This window comes from Drosophila sulfurigaster, chromosome 2R (assembly GCF_023558435.1).
Source record: "Drosophila sulfurigaster albostrigata strain 15112-1811.04 chromosome 2R, ASM2355843v2, whole genome shotgun sequence".
Classification (NCBI taxonomy): domain Eukaryota; kingdom Metazoa; phylum Arthropoda; class Insecta; order Diptera; family Drosophilidae; genus Drosophila; species Drosophila sulfurigaster.
This window is the reverse complement of record NC_084882.1, coordinates 32,771,446-32,789,715: the sequence shown is the minus strand read 5'-3', so window position 1 is coordinate 32,789,715 and position 18,270 is coordinate 32,771,446. Positions and strand designations below refer to the sequence as shown.

General features: G+C 34.2%; 3 protein-coding genes across 5 annotated transcripts; 1 reads left to right on the top strand and 2 right to left on the bottom strand.

The window, feature by feature from the left end:
- The first annotated feature begins 1,385 nt into the window (after nt 1–1,385).
- On the top strand, nt 1,386–4,867 carry LOC133838349 (alkaline phosphatase). Of its 3 annotated transcripts, none has more exons than XM_062269421.1 (3): nt 1,386–2,908; nt 2,965–3,105; nt 4,786–4,867. In XM_062269421.1, the coding sequence occupies exons 1-2, from the start codon at nt 1,606–1,608 to the stop codon at nt 3,063–3,065; spliced, it is 1,404 nt and encodes a 467-aa protein (XP_062125405.1). In that variant the 5' UTR covers nt 1,386–1,605; the 3' UTR covers nt 3,066–3,105; nt 4,786–4,867. The 3 variants fall into 3 exon arrangements, with proteins under 3 accessions (XP_062125405.1, XP_062125406.1, XP_062125404.1); XM_062269422.1 differs by lacking the exon at nt 4,786–4,867 and adding an exon at nt 3,191–3,271; XM_062269420.1 differs by lacking the exon at nt 4,786–4,867 and having other exon boundaries at nt 1,387–2,908; nt 2,965–3,242.
- Nucleotides 4,718–8,532, bottom strand: LOC133838348 (histone-lysine N-methyltransferase, H3 lysine-79 specific). Its single transcript, XM_062269419.1, is given in 5 exon segments — nt 4,718–5,417; nt 5,488–5,705; nt 6,985–7,980; nt 7,983–8,025; nt 8,027–8,532. Coding segments are annotated over 5 exon segments (2,337 nt in total). The 5' UTR covers nt 8,446–8,532; the 3' UTR covers nt 4,718–4,756.
- Nucleotides 8,533–17,438: 8,906 nt separating this feature from the next.
- LOC133836814 (uncharacterized) lies at nt 17,439–18,237 on the bottom strand. The gene is made up of 2 exons (XM_062267400.1): nt 18,151–18,237; nt 17,439–18,097 (listed from the first exon to the last, which is right to left on the bottom strand). The coding sequence occupies exons 1-2, from the start codon at nt 18,235–18,237 to the stop codon at nt 17,618–17,620; spliced, it is 567 nt and encodes a 188-aa protein (XP_062123384.1). The 3' UTR covers nt 17,439–17,617.
- Between the last annotated feature and the right edge of the window lie 33 nt (nt 18,238–18,270).

The following is an 18,270-nucleotide window of genomic DNA, read 5'->3' as shown; positions in this document are numbered from 1 at the left end:
AACGGCAAATGATTGAAAACCTTGCTCGATGCGTTTCAATTGCAAATTCATAAGCGAATAGTTGTCTCTGTGGCTTGCAATTATTAACTGTTTGTGTGTGTGTGAATGCTTGTGGTTGCACGTATGTGTGTGTGTGTGTGTGTGTGTGTGTGTTTGTGCTACACGCCCAAACAGTTGTGGCCTCCCACAGTATGTGTGTGTGCTGTTGTTAATTACCAAAACAGTGACGTCGTTGACCCCTCAAAGGCAAAAGGCTAAAATTGCAATCGGAATTTCAATTGTGCTATTAAAACACTCGCAGAAAAATAGTTGGCTCAATTTGTCACAAGATAATTGGCCGTTGAAGCCGTTTGAAAGAATGCAATTAAATAATAATTGTACGAATTTTTACAAATGTGTAATGTATTTAATGTAGCATGGAATAAAATATAAATTCTAATTTTCAAAGGTGTAATTTATTATTACTTTAGTTTTATTCAAAATGAATTTATATTTTGTTTAATTATAATATTGAAGTTCTTTTTGGTATCTTCAGATTTGAGTTTCATTTAATTTAAACTTATTTATAATATGATTTTCATATTTAATGTACTAATAGAAATTTAGCTTCGTTAACTTTGTTAAGTAAGCTACAGTCGAGTATGCTCGACTATGACATACCCGCTACTCATTTTGAATACATTTTAAAATATACCAAATAAATATTCCTAAAAAATACTGGAAATTTACTGGTTATTTTTGGTATACTGATATTGATGTTTGGTATATTGATATAGCATTATATGCAAAATATACCATTGAGCGCAAAATATACCAAATACTGAAAATACTGAAAATATACTGGTTTTTTTTGGTATTCTGATATTGATTTTTGGTATATTGCTATACATTATAATGCTATACATTATATGCAAAATATACCATTGAGCGCAAAATATACCAAATATACCCTTGAGTGCAAAATATACCAATTTTGTAGCCAAACATATTAAGAAATCTTTTTCAAATTGCAAATGAAATTAATAAATTAACCTAAATAATATATATATACAAAAATTGTTTTTAGTTAATGAGTTTTTACCTTATTTATTTAACTCCATTTATAATTTGAAGTTCCTTTTCATATTATTTAAGTTAATTTCATTTATAATTTTAATAGATAAATAAAATCAATAACTTAACTTAAGTTAAACATACATACAAACAAAAAAAAACCTGTAGTTAATGAATTTTCATATTATTTATTTATATTTATTTCTGAACTCTGTTTAAATTAGACCTCAATTAAAGTTGACAACTCTCTTGTAATTTCTCGCAGTGCATTTGCAATTGTTTATGAGGGCAATTTACGCTTGAATAATTCATAGAATTTCGTATCTAATTACAAAACTGTGGCGCGAACAACAATGCAAATTGTGGCAGTAAAAGCTTCAAATAATTGTAGCTGCTTATCAGCTGTGAAGGAAGATACTCAGATAGATAGATATCTTGGTATCTATCAGACACAGAGATACTTTTACAGATAGCGTGAGAAAGCAACTCAGATTGATTGCAAAAACTTGGCGCAGTTGGAAAACTGAAACGGATTAGTTAAGAATAAAAATCATGGCAGCTTCGAGATTGAAACAATTTTGTTTAAAGCTGCGCTTCAAGTCAACACAACTCTTCATTGTGGCTGGCGCTGTGTTGCTTTCACTGCTGGTGACGCTGTTGTGTATTGGTTTAACCATACGCTACGAAGTGGAGCACGAGGTGGCCAACGTGGCGGATGTGGATTATTGGAAAGATCAAGTATCCGCTGCGCAAAAAGTTTGGTACGATAAAGGCATCGAAGAGTTGAAGCAAGCGTTGCGAATTTACTCGCCACAAACGCAGCCACGTCAAGTGCTGCTGCTGCTCATCAGCGGCATCTCAGCGGAAACTTTGGCTGCGGCAAGATTCGAGAGAGAAAAACATGCCCCCTTTGTGTGGGATCAATTTCCTCATGTGGCAAGGATCAAAAACAGTTGCAGCTCGCGTTCGCCGTGCGATGCAAACTTGGTTTATCGTTCGCTCTTTTCGGGAGTGCCGCTGAATGAAGTTGTAAATCAGCCGTGCAACCACACGTTGCACAGTGTTTTGAGGCAAGCACAACTCGCAGGTTTGCGCACTGGATTTGTGACCAATCAACGCATCACAGGCGCCGCAGCTTCTGCTTTAGTTGTTTCTTCCAGTTGGGAATGCGATGGCTTAATGCCAGCTGGAGTCATCGACTCTGGCTGCCAAGATGTGGCACAGCAGCTCATCTTTAGCGAAGCGGGGCAAGCACTCAATGTGCTGCTTGGAGGTGGTCGACAGTTGCTGAGTGCCAAGGTTCCAGTTTACGATTGGGATCCTCTGGATGAGCAGCTGTGCCGCGCTAGAAGTGGACGAAATTTGCTTCGGGATTGGCGCAATCAAAAGTTGAAACTTCAACCTAAACAGCGCTTTGAGCTGCTGCAGCTTGCCACAGAGTTGAGCACGTTGAATGCCACCAATTTGGATTATTTGTGGGGCGTCTTAGCGAATGCAAATCTCCATCAAAATTCTCAAGCTCCCTCCTTAGATTTGATGCTCAATAAAACGCTTGAAGTGCTTCAACGTCCAGGTGTTGGACATCTTTTAATCGTTGAGCACGTGTTGCAGCAAGCTGTGGATGCCACGCAGCAACTGCGGCAACTTAATGAAACTTTGTCTAATTTCATGCAACAACAAAAGAATACTTTAACCCTTGTGCTGTTCACCAATGGAAATTATTTGAGCTCAAGTCGCGATGTCAGCGAAGAAACCGGGAATATTAATTTGCTTGAGGAGTTTTTTGAGCTAACTGAAGTTGAACTCCAACTTCAAATGCAGAAGCTGCCTTCAGAGAGTTTGCTCTTTGCTAAGGGTGAGTTGCAACTTCTTTAAATTGTATTTTATTTACTTAACTTCTTCTTTTCATAGGTCCCAAATCTTTGCTCTTTTATGGCGTGCACGAAGAAACTTATTTGGCCCATGCTTTGGCTTATGCTCTAGGATTAAATGATTTCGATAATCAACTGTAAACTAACTAATTCTTAAACTTGCCCATCGATAGCCTAGTTCGTAAGTTACTGTAATAAATCTAGCATAAGATGTAAATCAATTCCAATTCTTTTCTTCTTTTACCAAACATCGTATTTTTCACAAGCTGCAAACGAACAAAAACCTATTTTGAAGTGGAATGTTTTTTTTAGCTTAATTATATTATTTAGCCAATGTCAATCTTTACCTAACTATTATATTTATATACAGCTTCTTATATATATTATATCTTCGAACTATACTTAATATATAATATATATAAGTTACCTTGCGTTCATTTAAAATTTGTTTAAACATTTGTTATTCAATTTTTAATATTTAAATCCATTTAATATAGATTAACTCAAAACATTGTTGGAACTTTTTCAAAATGAATCATAAATTTTCATCGATAATTACTTGCATGTGTATTTAAATCTATTTCACCAAATACGTATTGTTATTCAAGCCAAAACTTGTTTAAACTGAAATATTCTTTTTATTTTTTATTAAATTCACTTAAAATACAGCTTGAGCAAACTAACTTATAAATTGCATTTATATTCAAAATGATTTGGCATCCGATTGAGTATACTTAATATTCCAATTTAAACTTTAATTTAAACTTTTCATAACCTATTTCAAATAATTTTCCCTTTTTCTGTCTATTCTAGAAGTACTTGCGTTTATATTAATAACTTTGTTGCTTCACACTGCGAATACTTAATACGCATACGCCCCTTTTGACTGCAAAGAATTTAGTTTTATTTGATTCAAATTTTATTTAAACTTCAACTAATATGTTGATTTCAGATAAATTTCAAAGGGTAAATGCAATCCAAATATTTCGTTTTCTTTTCTTTTCAAATTTTTCACTTTTCAAACAAAATTTGTATTTAGCAATTAAATCATTTGTCTTCCCTTCTGACATTTTCTATGATAATATCCATTTACATTTGATACTCTGTCGCTTCACACGTCGTATACTTAACAAACACAAGCCTTAAACTTGAACTAGCATAGTTTTATGATTGAATTCAGATATATTTGAAAATGTAAATGAAATCCAAACTTTGTTCTAACTATCTAAAATAATTCTCTCGCTTTCTGTCTTTTCTATGCATTTATATTAAACTTTTTCGTTTCAAAATGCGTATACTTAATACGCCACACGCCCCTTCGTTGATTTAAATTGTATTTAAACTTGAACTAGCATAGTTTTATGATTAAATTCTATTAAATTTCAAAATGTAAATAAAATATAAACTTTTCATTAACTATTTCAAATATTTCTCCGTTATTCTGTCTTTTCCATAAGTAATTGAATTTATATTAAAAACTTTGTCGCTTCACACTGCGTATACTGAATACGCATACGTTTATTTGATTTAAATTTAATTTAAACTTGAACTAGCATAGTTTTATGATTGAATTCTGTTAAATTTCGAAATGTAAATGCAATCTACATATTTCGTTTTCTATTCAAATCATTCTATTAAATCATATGTGTTAATTTCTGCCTCTTTCAATGTTAACATCCATTTACATTTGAACCTCTGTCGCTTCACTCTGCGTATACTTAATATGTATAAGCCCCTTTAAACCAAAGAATTCGCTTTTACTTGATTTAAATTTTATTTAAACTTGAACTAGCATAGTTTTATGATTGAATTCTATTAAACTTTGCATGTGATTAAACACCAACAACGCCGCTTGCCACAGGCTCTGGAGGCGCCACCGCACCGACAGCTGCCACCGCTGCCACTGATGCCGTCGGCATGGGCAGCATCCAGTTGACGGGCGGCAACTCGACTTGATTGGCAGCAGCGCTTGAAGACGTCTGCGATGTGACTGTGGATGTGGCTGCAATGCGTGGCACAGGACGCAGAACATTGGAGCTGGGTCATTTGACGGGCAGCGGTGGCAACATTGTGTGTGCCACATTCGAGAGCTGCCGCAAGTGATTCGCATGAACATATTGAAAAGCCGAAGAGCGTTCCAGCTGCTGTGAGAGATAAAGTTCGCCCAGCGAGTAGAAACGTCGCTGATCGAAGGGCTGAAAGGGAAAGCCAGCGAAGCGTTGAGGCGTCGCATAATTTTTGGGCGTGACTTGTGGATAGAGTGCTGCATGCGGTGGGCGTGGCAGCATGTAGGTGGCAGCACTTTGAGAGCTTGCAGGTTGCGTCTGTGGCAACGTTTGTTGCAACTGTTGTTGTTGTTGCTGCTGCTGTTGATGTTGCTGCTGCTGATGATGATGTTGTTGATGTTGATGTTGCTGAGCAGTGAAGAAATCCATGCTCTTCAGATTCTCCAGCATTTGATGCGATGCCTGATGCTTCTTGAGGTACGCATAGCTGTGAATTAAAAGTCACAATTTCAGTTGAAGAATTGCTTAGAAGATTTCTCTCTCTTTCGTTTGCTCACCGTCTGAAGGATTTGCCGCATTGCTGACAGGGATAAATACCATCGCTGGCATCGTCTCCGATTGCTTTGTTGCCATCTGTGTTGTTGTTGCCACCGCTGTTGTTGCTGCTGCCGCCGGCTTCGTTGCTGCTGCTTTGGCGCTTCTTGCCTGCTTGCATCTCAGATTTCGGTTTGTGCCAGCGACGATGTGAGGCCAAGTTCGCTGGACAGTTGAAGACCTGCAGAGCACAATATTTAATTAGCTGCTGTACTATATGAGTAGAAAGTGTTACTAGTGACACCAGCTAAAGTAAAATATGCTGCTAGCTAATCGAAGTTTCACTTCATATCATATATAGTATCATAAGTATTGGCCAGCGGCGGAATATTGTCTAAGCTAAACTTTGTTTGAATAATACACAAATTAGCCTAAAGGCCTTAGTTCCTCTGGGTACATATTGTACTGTAGAATTAATTCTAAGCTACAATTAAAAATAAGTAAATAAATAAATATGCAAATAGCTAAATACCTAATATTTGAGTACAATATTTGAGCTGTTCATGTACAAAATTCGTGTTGGCTTCTAATAAGCATCATAAGAAACTATTGGAGATACTAAAAATCAAGTGAAATTAAAAAGTAAAGTAAAAGAATTGAGTGTAAGCATTTTATTTATGATTTGGAAAAAAACCTAATCCAAATTTAGTTTACTTTAGTTTAAACAAACTTATCTTTCTAATGATTAGACTTAAGAAGAAAGTAAAAAAAGAAAGAAATTTGTAAATAACTTAAAAAGATTCACGAAAAATAAGTTTAAAAAGGGTGAATAAAGTTTTTTAAATTAGAATTCGAATTTCTTAAAAAGTTATATTCTTAATTATTTTCATTGACATAAAATACTCCATAAAACTGAAAAGCCTATCGCAGTTTTGTTTACTTCATAATTTCTTCATGCACAAACCAAATATTTTTAGAAAATTTAAAGTGATTGAGATGCGTAATCCTCCGAAACATGAGACAACTATAAATGTTCTGAAGACTTGAATATTTGTTAGTAAATCAAATTTGTAAAACTATATAAATGATAATGCAGATTTGGATTAAGATACTAAAAACTATTTTAAAATCTTAAATCATTTTCCCATCTTATTTTTCGTCAAACATTTTGTAATATCGTATACAAAATATTCAACTTGTATATATTAAATGTGCAAAATGAATCTTTTTAAAGAAGTTTCATTTCATTCACTGTACTTATTATTAAATTTTAGGAAGTTTATACTATCAACTAGTGAATGTCATTATCTTAGTTATGTTTAATTAAGTTTCCCTTCATTTACGCCACTTATTATTGAAGGTTAGTCAACTCACACTTCCAACTTTATTATCATCCTATGATTATCTTTAGATATGTTTAATTAAGTTTTCTCGCGTTCGCTTCATACATTAATAAATTGCAGAAAATTCACACTTTCAGCTAGTGTCATTAACTACAGTTATGCTTATTTAGTTGTTACCTTTTCACACTCTGAGCACTTGTACTCGATGTGGACGATGCGCGGACAGCGATGCTGGGCGAGCATGAAGGCGTCGTCGTAGACGGTGCGACAAAGCTGACACAAATAGTCGCCAATCTTATTATCGATGCTGGCCAAGATGGCTTTGGCCTCCTCGGTGATTTCGACCACATTGAAAGCCGGATCAATGTCACCTTTGCGCACCACGAGCTCCTCATCATCGCGCAGCTTTCGGATGATTGTGCCAGACACTGGACTGATTGTCTCCTCATCGATGGCTGCGTGTTTGCGCAGTTTGGTGCGCTTACGTTCGATTTTTTGCTTGCGAAGGGGAGGAGAAGGGGGAGGTAAGAGAGGAGGAGCAGGAGGAGGAGGTGCCTCTTGGCGTGGCGACTCCAAAGCGCTGCCACTCAAATCCAAGTAGACTTTTTCCGCTGGCAAAACTTCCTCTGGAGAAGCTGCTTCTATCAAAACTTCTTTATTTGGCTGTCCAAAATCGCGTTCGAAGAGCTTCGCCAATCCATCGACTGCCTGATGATGCAGTTCCTCATCCTCGTAGAGCAACTCGTTGCGTTTCAGCGCCTTGGTTTCTAGCAGCACACTTCTTGGTGCATCTTCATCATCATCGTTGCTTAGAATGTCAACGAATACTTCTTCCTCCTCCTCCTCTTCGTCATCCTCTTCCACTGGCAACAGTTGCTCCACCTCAGCCTCATCATTCACCTGTATTGTGTCCTCATCCGCTTCATTCTCATCCCCCTCAGTGTCCGTCGCATAGTCGTTGTAGTCATGGGAACTAACAACTGTTTCATCCTCGTCCTCGGTCAACACAATTGTCTCATCTTCCTCGAGCACGCTCGATTGACTTGCGGGAATTTGCTCAAAGCTATTTTTCGCCACAGCCTGAAAATTGCCTTTTTCATAGTGCGTTGTTGCTGCCCCCTCAAAGCTGCCACGCATTGCTGCCCCATAAGCTGCTGCTGGTTGATGAAAATAACTTGTTGTCGAAGAAGTTGTTGTTGCTGTTGCTGTTGCTGCTGGTGGTTGCATGGTCAGTGCAGCATGTGGCACAATCGCTGGCATCGCTGACATATGCGGCCGCCACAAATAATTCTGCGTCTCCTCGGACATCAATCTTTGACGCTTCCTTGGCGGCGAGGGCGTCGATGGCGGTGTTATTGGCACAATGTTCGACGTGGTGCGAAGCGATAAATCCAACGGAGAGAGCAACGAGATGCTTGAACGATGTTGGTGACTAAATTGTGCAAATGTCTCGTTGATTGCCGGTAATGGGCGACACTCGGCGTAATGTACTTGCTGTTGGTGATGCTGTGGCTGTTGCTGGTGATGTTGTTGATGCTGTTGATGCGGCAGCAACTGCGATGATGACGCTGATGGTGGCTGCAACTGTTGCTGCTGCTGCTGTGGCGGCGGTGGCGGCAGTTGATTCATGTTCAACATTCTTCAAGAGTCCGCTTAGACTAAAGTCAACTTTAATTCTTTCTTTTTGATATCTTTGTTTTTTAGTTCTTTACTATTTTATGGTATTATTTTAGCTGAAAATGCATAATGAAATTGATTTACACATTTGAATCGAGAAATTAGTTTTCTTAACTTTTAAATTCATTTGTTTAAAGAAAGTTAGAGAAAGACGAGTTTATAATACATTCCGCAAACCTACAACTTAAAAGTATTTCGTTTAAAAGTTCATTACTGAAAGACATTGATATTCGTCTTGTTTTATAGAAGTTAGCTAACTCTTAATTTCAAAAATAGAAAAAAAATATATAGCAAAAATACCGCAGTACTTTTTTTGGCAACCTTTTATTTGCCATAATGAATTTTCAAAAGAAATATATTTAAGTTGTAGACTTGTTTTCTATTATATTAAACTTGTGTATGATAAAGAGCTTTAAAATACTTTAACTATGCAAAATTAAAATATACTTTGTTTGCCATAAAAGTTTATGATACATTGTTTTACTTGGATAAAGGAGATCTTCTTTTAAGAAATGAATTACTCAAAATATTCTTGCTATTTTTGGAATGAGGGGAATGCTAAAATTCGATATTCGAATCGAATCGAAATTCAATATTTATTGATTTACATTCTTTTTTAATAAAGGTCTAAGTGATAATTTAACATGTAAAACTAAAATCTCTTTTTAATACATTTATTAAGGCCAATGAACCGTTTATCTCCACTATTCATTACTTAAATATTCAAATATAAAATATTCCTTATGTTTTATGTTACCTGTTCGATCCTGAATTTAAAGAACTATAAAATTTGAAGCAGTGTTGGAAATTCTTGATATCCTCGACTAAATATTAAAATGTCTAAATTCGAATTTTATTTTGCGTCAATTATGTGCAAACTAATATTTTATTCGCGATTCTTCATAAAATATTTATATTAGATATTGAGATAAAAGCGTTTTATTCCAAGTTTTTTTTTTAATGTTCACCTTTCCTTTATTAGTATTGCATTTTTTGTTCCTTTATTATTAGAATAAATTTATGAAGCAATTTTGTTTTTAATTTTATCTTCACTTAAAAGTTAAATTTTCAATTTTAAATGTTATTAATCTCACATATTTTATAATTTGTATGAGTATATTCTTACATTTTTATAATTTTCAAAGCACATATTATTCTGCTTTTACTTTTAACATTTGTGCTTAGTTTAAGTTGCAAGTGTCTTAAATACTTTTCACCATCTTTAAGTACACACACTTTTGTTTAATTTTTACAAATTTTTTTTCACTGGAATGTCAATTATTTACACATTTTTCAGTTTTCTTTTTAAGTCGTCTTAAAAATTTGTCGCTAAATTAGTAACAGCTTGTAAATAATTAATGCACTTTGCCATTACTTTGCTCGAGTCGAATGCGAAATTTTTTGCGCCTGAAAGTATGCAGCAAAAATTTTCAAAACCCGCACACGGATTTGCACGCGACTTTCCTGTTGCGCCCGTCGAACTAAACTGAATTGAATTGAATGGTGAACGGAGCTGAGCTGAGCTGGCAGAGAGCAGCAGCGACGTCGTTGTTGGGTCACCTGTCGCAATGCCAACGAAATTGGGTTTGAATGCGAAGCCAATGAAAGCCAGCACAAGGCACACAAGACACACAAGACACCCCTCGGCCACCCTCATTGAACTACCCCCAAGAAGATGATTTGGAATGGGATGAGTTATTGGCATCTGGTTGACAGTGTGTTTGAGGATCTCGCTCGCACATTGCTGTGGAATCCTCGCAGTTCTCTGTCAGCATTGGATTCGCTCTCAGCGTTCCACAGCGCGCGACTCTCCCAACACCCTCTTTGACCCGCTCTCTCTTTGTCTCTCTCTCTCTCCATTGACATATCGACACCCACAAGAAGCTGATGCGCATGCGTTGCCACGCCCACAGCTAGAGCAATGCGTTGCTATCATCAAACTGTTGCGTCGCAACGCTCATTGGACAGCATTGCGGGGGGGGACTTTGGTGGCCACGCCCACACACAGAGCGCTAAAGGATTTGTCACAGCATGAACGGAATGTCATTGAATTGCAAATGAAGAATTTCAATGCAATGTATTGGAGTTTCTTCCGCTTCGACTCGAAATAGGCAGCAGCAGCACCAAAAGAGAGAGAGAGAGGAGGAGATTTGTTGTTGTCGCTGCTGCTGCAGCTTTTCATATTTTTCCAGCTTTTGTGTAGACATTTTAAGAACCGAAGGATTCCTTTTTTGTGGTTCTCCTCTTCCCTTCCCCCTGCGGCAAACTCTTTTTGAGCATTTTTAATGTCACAATTTCAAAATGGCGTCACTTCCACTTGCATGGAAAATTATATATGAAATATATCTTTTTTCAATGCTTAAATTGCGCTGCTTAAACTTTAAAGTATGCACAAAAATTCGCAAAAAATTTAATTTCAAATTTGAACACAAGCAACTCTAATAAACAGGAATGCAATTATGAACTTTTTTGTGCTTAACCAAGTTAACAGCAAGCGCCAGGAAAAAAACGTACTACAAAAGTTGACCATTAACTTCTTAGCTGCTTTTTTTTTCTTTTGCTTCAAAAACATTTTTGCACGACAACTTTTGATGCTCCCCTTATCAGTTTTGTTCTATCCTGATCTTTATACCCGGTAGGAAGTAGCTTTAAGGGTATACTAACAGAGGCAAGCAATTAATCCATAATTAAAACATTTTTGTTACTATTATTATTATTGAAGTATAGAAGACAAATAAATTTATAATGTAGGGTAAATTTATTTGTGTTGGCTTCTGTGAGTATTAAAGCCTTTACGCTTTATCCATCTGTCTGTCTGTCCGTCCGCTGATATGAAGTTCAATAACTTAGATTCCTTGAGAGGTAGAGCTCACATATTTGATTATATTACACCATGATTTTACACTTATGTTTTATACTCAGCTTAGAAAATTTTGTTCTTTCTCTTAATCTGTTTAAAGCCAAATACATAATTTAATTACGAAAGCTGTAGTTCCAATTTTTGCTACATTTATTTAACAGATTTTAAATAGTCTCAGTTTAAATAGATAATTTATGTATTTATTATAATACGCAACTTAAAATTAAATGTTGTTACAAAAAAAAGTAGACTAAGAAGCTGAATTAAGTCTAGGAAACTAAATTTATTTGTCTTCTATATGTACTTCAATAATAATAATTTGACTCTAAACTTCATCATCCATCGAGATTCATTATAAATTTAATTTGTGAGTTAAATGAATATTGTGTTTATACCTTTAATTTTTAACTAAATCTATAATGTATTTTTGAGGATTCCATATCAAGATTAGAAAATAGGTTTATGAAAAGTAAAATAAAATAAATATAATTGAATAATGAATAATGTTAGCTTAAATATTAACGATCATTACATGACTTAATTAACAGTGCTCTGTAAGCAATTTCATGTATGTTAAGTTATTATGTTAACATTCGATTTTGTAAACTTGAATAAAGAACAACCAATTTTGATTTAACTTTCTGCTCCTCTGTAAATAATCACTTACATCATAAAACATAAAGAATTTGACATTTTCTGACCGACAAATAAATCAAAGGAATCATCAGTTAAAAATATAATTGAAAAGCTATGAAATGTACTAAAACTTCATCAATTAAAAATGTAATTGTACAGCTATGAAATGAACTAAAAATTTCCTGGTATTTCAAAGTTAATACTTGTTATTTTCAGCCTCTTTTTTTTGCTCTCTTTTACTCTTTATCTTTGCCTTTCTCTCTCCCTTTCTCTCTCTTTCATTCTCTGTCCCCCCTTCGCAGGTGAATAAAAAGTTTCAGTTTGTGGTCTCCTTTAGCACCAGCTAATTGTCGGTTCGTCAGCAAAGACGCTGGATGCCGTGCATCTCATTAACATAGCTGCGGCTTTTGTAAGACGTTATTGATACTCGCAGCCTAGCTTCCGTTGCTGCTTCTGTTGCTTCAGTTGCCTGTTGCTGACACTTGGCTCGACACTGTAATTAGCCCCGTTAAGCAGTCTGCACTCATTTGCATAGCAGCGAGTTTGTTTGGTCTAATTGCCACACAGGTTGCCGCTGCATGTTCAAGTGTCAAATTACACGCGTGGCAATCAAAACCGCAAACTCACCCTCCCTCTCTCTCTATCTCCCTCTTACTCTATCTCTTTCGCTGCTAAATCTTTGCACCCTTACCCAAAAATCGGGGTTGCTCTGCTTGACTTGTGGTTTTTCAATTTTTGGGGGGTATCTGCTTACTCAGAGGGTGAGTAATGGCCTCTTAATTAGGATCATATGATATTATGATATTTGGAAAATGTATTTACGATATGTTTATGCTATTCAACAGATTCGCTTCGATTTGAGGATTAGCTGAAGATGCGTGTAATAAAAGTGCAATGAGGCGAGTGCTGAGCACATTATCTTTAATGTGATATCATCTAAAAGTTGAGTTTCATTGCATTGCGAATATTTGCGAATCTTGTGAACTATTTGCTATTGATAGCATTGATATTACAGCTGACTAGGATTTTTCGGAAAAACAACAAGTGTTCAACACACAAATTTGTATTTTAAAACAAGTAAGAAAGCTACAGACGAGTATGCTCGACTTGAAATATCCGCTACTCATTTTAAATACTCAATGGTATATTTTAATCTATATACCAAATACAGCCTTTCATATATTTTAGTATTTTGGTATATAAATTTGGTATACTTTAAGAATTAGTGCTGTATTATTCTTGAAATATACCAAATTTATATACCAAAAATACTAAAATATAGAAAAGGTTATATTTGGTATATAGATTGAAATATATTAGTATTTTTGGTATATAAATTTGGTATACTTTAAGAATTAGTACTGTATTATTCTTAAAATATACAAAATTTATATACCAAAAATACTAAAATATATGAAAGTCTATTAGTGCTGTATTTTTCTTAAAATATACCAAGTTAATATACCGAAAAAATACTAAAAATGTGTCAAAGCTATATTTGGTATATAGATTAAAATATACTATAGAGTACACTTAGCTGCCTAATTTATACTTTATATTAATACTTGCATTATTTTACTTTTATTCTAAATTAAAGTTGCATAGTTATCCTAAAAATAAAATTAACCTATAATAACTTAATTTGATAAAAAAATTATTTTATTACATTCAATATAATGAAACCCGTTAAGCACATTATACCTTATAACATATGGAAAATTTTATTATTTTTTTTAGTTTACAAGCAATATTCTTTTATTCTGTACTCTTCATACTTTTTTCGGTATTCCGTCTATTATAATTTATATTTCTTATGGGAAAACTTTTTCATATCTATTTAATTTGAAAAATATTGTTTAAAAATTCAAATATAAGTTTAATTTTAGATCAAATTATTGAAAATGTAATTAATACATTTAATTGCAATCCAATTTCTAGAATATTGGCATTCATATATCAGTTTTTTTGCGTAAATTATCATTTTCAAATCACAACATTCTTCATATTTCAGCAACTCTTTCATTTGTTAGCCTTCAATTCAACATCTAGGATAAACTGTCGCCATGCTTCCGCACATTACAAAAGAAAACTTCCTGTGGGCAACACAGAAAACAAAACGATATTGCCATAAAGACGTCAAGTCGCTGGCATTTGCCATTCGGTCACGTTGATGACCTTTAATGGAGACCTACCAAGGCGGTAGTAGCTGGAAGGCTCCTTCGCCTGAGGTTACACACTTAATTGTTGCACTTTTCTTTCTTCTCTTTTTTTAACCAAAGGCTAGTTTTAATTAGAGTCGCATGGAAGTATGCCTGAGGCTCCTTTTTCGTTGTATGCAATTCTTATGCAAATGCGTTTAATTACAAAACTGTGAAGCTGAATTACGCAACATTGCGTTATTTTAGTGTATTACTTGAAAGTTCGTGTGTTTAATTGCCCAACTCAACGCCTTTTTAATTACCGAAAGCTTCTTTGGGGCCTCAAGTAGAACTCAGTTCAAAATTGCCAACTGACGCCAGTCGGGGCAGAGTTCTCTTCGATGAGTTCTCTTAGTGCTCTCAGCTTGAAAAACAATTTCAAATTTTATTTTCTATGTGCAGCAAATTGAGTTTTTGTCTAGCTCGACTTTTTTTGTCGCTAGCTAAATCAATTTTGATTGATTCGATTTGGTTGTGTATGATAGCATGTCTTTGATTTTAAAGTGTATTTATAGACTGCGAAATACTCTGTAAAGTTGAAAGGCAAACATTTAAGTTATCCGATAGTAAATGAAAATCAAAATTAATTTTCAAAGAAAAAGATAACAAATTTAATAAGTTTTGCTTATAGTTCCAATAATCAATGTTGTTCAATTTGAATTTAATATATTTGTAAGTTCATGAAAATGTATTTTCGATGTATACAAAATATGCTTGTTTTGTAAAAGAAAAGAAAAAAATTTAATTGTTTAATAAAAATGGGCAATAAATTTTCTCATATATTATTCTATTAAGTAAGTCTCTCTAAATCGAAACCAAAGCTTTAATATATACTTCCTAAAACTAAATGGTATTTCCTAAACAAATTCGATAGAGTTAACCAGGCCATTTAATTTAATTTTCTTTATCAATTATCAATATATAAAATCAAAAATAAATATAAAATTACTATTACTGTTTCTATACTACATCAAACTCCTATATTTTAATGTATATTCAATAAGACTATATTAAATTGATATATATATGAAATGCACCCACTTTTAACCTTACTACAAAAGAACTTTAATATTTTATAAATGTAAATGAAATTGATATATATTATATAAAATGTACCCATCAAATACCAATTTTTGATTATTTTTGATTAAATTGATATATATATATGTAAATATATGAAATGTACCCATCAAATACCAAATTTTATATTATATATTTTTAACCTTACAATCTTCAATATTCCTCGCCTCATTTCGTCACTCTCTGTCATTCTAAACTTTCCACTTTAATCTAATATAATAATAAGTAGACTACTTGCATGTTATTCATATGCCAAAAGAATTTTGACCATCCCTCAATCAAAATCGATTGCAAAATTGTCAAGTTGTTTCGGCCTTTAAAATGTATCTCCCCGTGTTGCACTCAGCTATTCCACAGATAAATTGAGAAAAATGCCGCCCTTTCTTGTGAGACTAATAGAAAATGCTTATAGATAAAGAGGCGACAAATTGAATTTGCAAAGGTCACACATAAGTGTGACACTTGATGCAAGGCATTCGCACTTGATACGGCCAAAAAAAAGAGAGTAGAGGAGTGGAAAGAAAACGAAATGAAATCCTTGGACTCCTTGAACTTGCAGGAATGTAATGCTCGACGTTGGGGATTTTCATTTTTCCCATTTGAATTTCCATTTGCTTCTTAGAGTCACTCACATTATGTATTTTCTTTTTTCTTTTTGGCAAATTGAGTTTGCCAAAATGATTTTATTGTGTGTTAAAAAGCAGCATTGAAATCAGGGTGCGATCCTTGGCCACCCCTTTTAAGTTTGGAAGCGAAAAAAAGGCGAAGGTAAACCGCATTAGGGATTTTAATTAACTGTGTGCAGCATTGGTTAGATATCCATTAAAGTATCAGGTAACACAGCACAGCAACTAAATGGGTTGGAAAGGTTTTAGTGGCTTATAAAAAAGGCAGCAACAAGATTGTTTTACGCTTTGAATTATGATGGAGAAATATTTTGACTGGAGAAACGAGTCAATAAAATATTTAATAATGGAATTTAAGAATATTACATTTGTTTATATTTTTAAAATATTTTAGTTTGAATTTATTATTATTTATAAAAGTTTCAGCAGCACAAAAAAGGTTTTAGTGGCTTATAAAATAGACAGCAACAAGATTGTTTTGTGCTTTGAATTATGATAGAGAAATATTTTCACTGCTGCAATGAATCAATATTATATTCATTACTGGAATTTAAGAATATTTATTTATTATATTTGTTTATTTTTTTTAAATATTTAAGTTTCAATTTTTTATTATTTATAAAAGTTTCAGCAGCACATAAAAGGTTGTAGTGGCTTATAAAAAGATGATGATTATGATGGAGAAATGTTTTGACTGCTGAAATGAATTAATATATTATTTAATACTGGAATTTAAGAATATTATATTTGTTTATATTTTAAAAATATTTTAGTTTGAATTTTATATTATTTATAAAAAGTTCGGCAGCACTTGAAAGGAAAGAAGCTTATAAAAAAGAAGCAACAGGATGTGTCTGTGAATGAATAAAATGGAGAAATATTTTGACTGGCTCAAGGAATCAATTTAATATTTAATAATGGAATTAATCAATATTACATAAATTTATAAATTTTGTTTATTTTGAATACATATTTTAGTGTGCCTTTCTTTTATTATTTATTAAAGTTACTGCTACTCTTGTTTTGAATAAGTTTATGTGGCTTATGATCAATAGATTAGGCTTACAAATGCGTCCTATGAATACAATTTATTTATAGAATGGTGCATATTGAAAATCTTGAAATTATTCAGGCAAAGTTCCAGATTATTTAAATTTTAACTATTTGAATAGTACTTTTCCTTTTACTTTTCTTTTACAACTTTTCACATTAAATTTCCAATATTATTCTTATTTTTGTTGTATTTAATTTCTTCCTGCAAGCAAATTCCCTTGTCTATTACTTATTCAAGTCTTACGTATTGTACTTCGTTTATTGATTTACCCATTGAGCATATTGTTTTTCTATTAATTATAGGGAAAATTGCGGCAACAATGCGCACATATGGCTTCTAATGCCCAGCGAATACCGCAAATGTCCCGCGGGAAAATGCGAGAAGCGAACAAACACGCGATAGTCAGAGATAATCACAATAATCGGACGCTGCACTCGATGTGCGCTTTAAACGATTTTCAATACGTCAAGGGAACTGCGAAGAGGAAAAGCGACGTATGACGCACAATGGAAAAAAAATAGAGAAAATCGAAGGCAACAATCCGCTTACCAACGGGGGGTTGACCTCAGGATGCAGCCCCTCGTAGTCGATGTCGATGTCGTTGTCCTTGCCGTAATTACGTATCCTTTGTGCAGTTACATATGTGTGTGTAAAAGAAAAACTCACACATTTTCCGTGTCTATTCTTTTTTAATATATATTCTTGTGGTCACCTGCAGAGCGAATACTTTGGGCAAATCTCCCGTGACCTCGACAATCTCGAGGAAATACTTGTAGGTGCCCGGTACCATATTCTGCGGATAAACATTATCCGCCATGTTCACACTATGCAGTGATATATTCCCAACTCGAACTGGACACTCAATAACCTCACTCAGAGTCATGCTCTTCTTGAAGAAGGCGCGCAGAAAGAAATTCTCATTGTACTCCGTCAGCCAGACACAGAAATCCAATCGTCGCAGTTCGAAGATCTTTTTGAATTCATTTTCATTCTCAAATTTCGCTCGCATATTCACATTCATGATCAGATTGTTGCTGCCCAATTCGCGTATAACATTCGCATGAATGTCAAACGTTCTGCGATCCTCGTGTATGCGGGCTTGAGCTAAAATATACTTTCGTTCTCCATAGATTTTGATTTGGTCCACGCTTACAGTGGGCTGAAATTGTCACAGTTATTAATTGATTTTATTCTACTTTTATTTATATTTACTATTGGCCTATCGTCAATAACTTCCTCATCGGAATCCTCCTCACAGCTGACAGCAGCTGCGAGCAACAATATCAGAAGCAGTTTCATTGTGAAATGTTATCAAACTTAGCAAATTGTTTG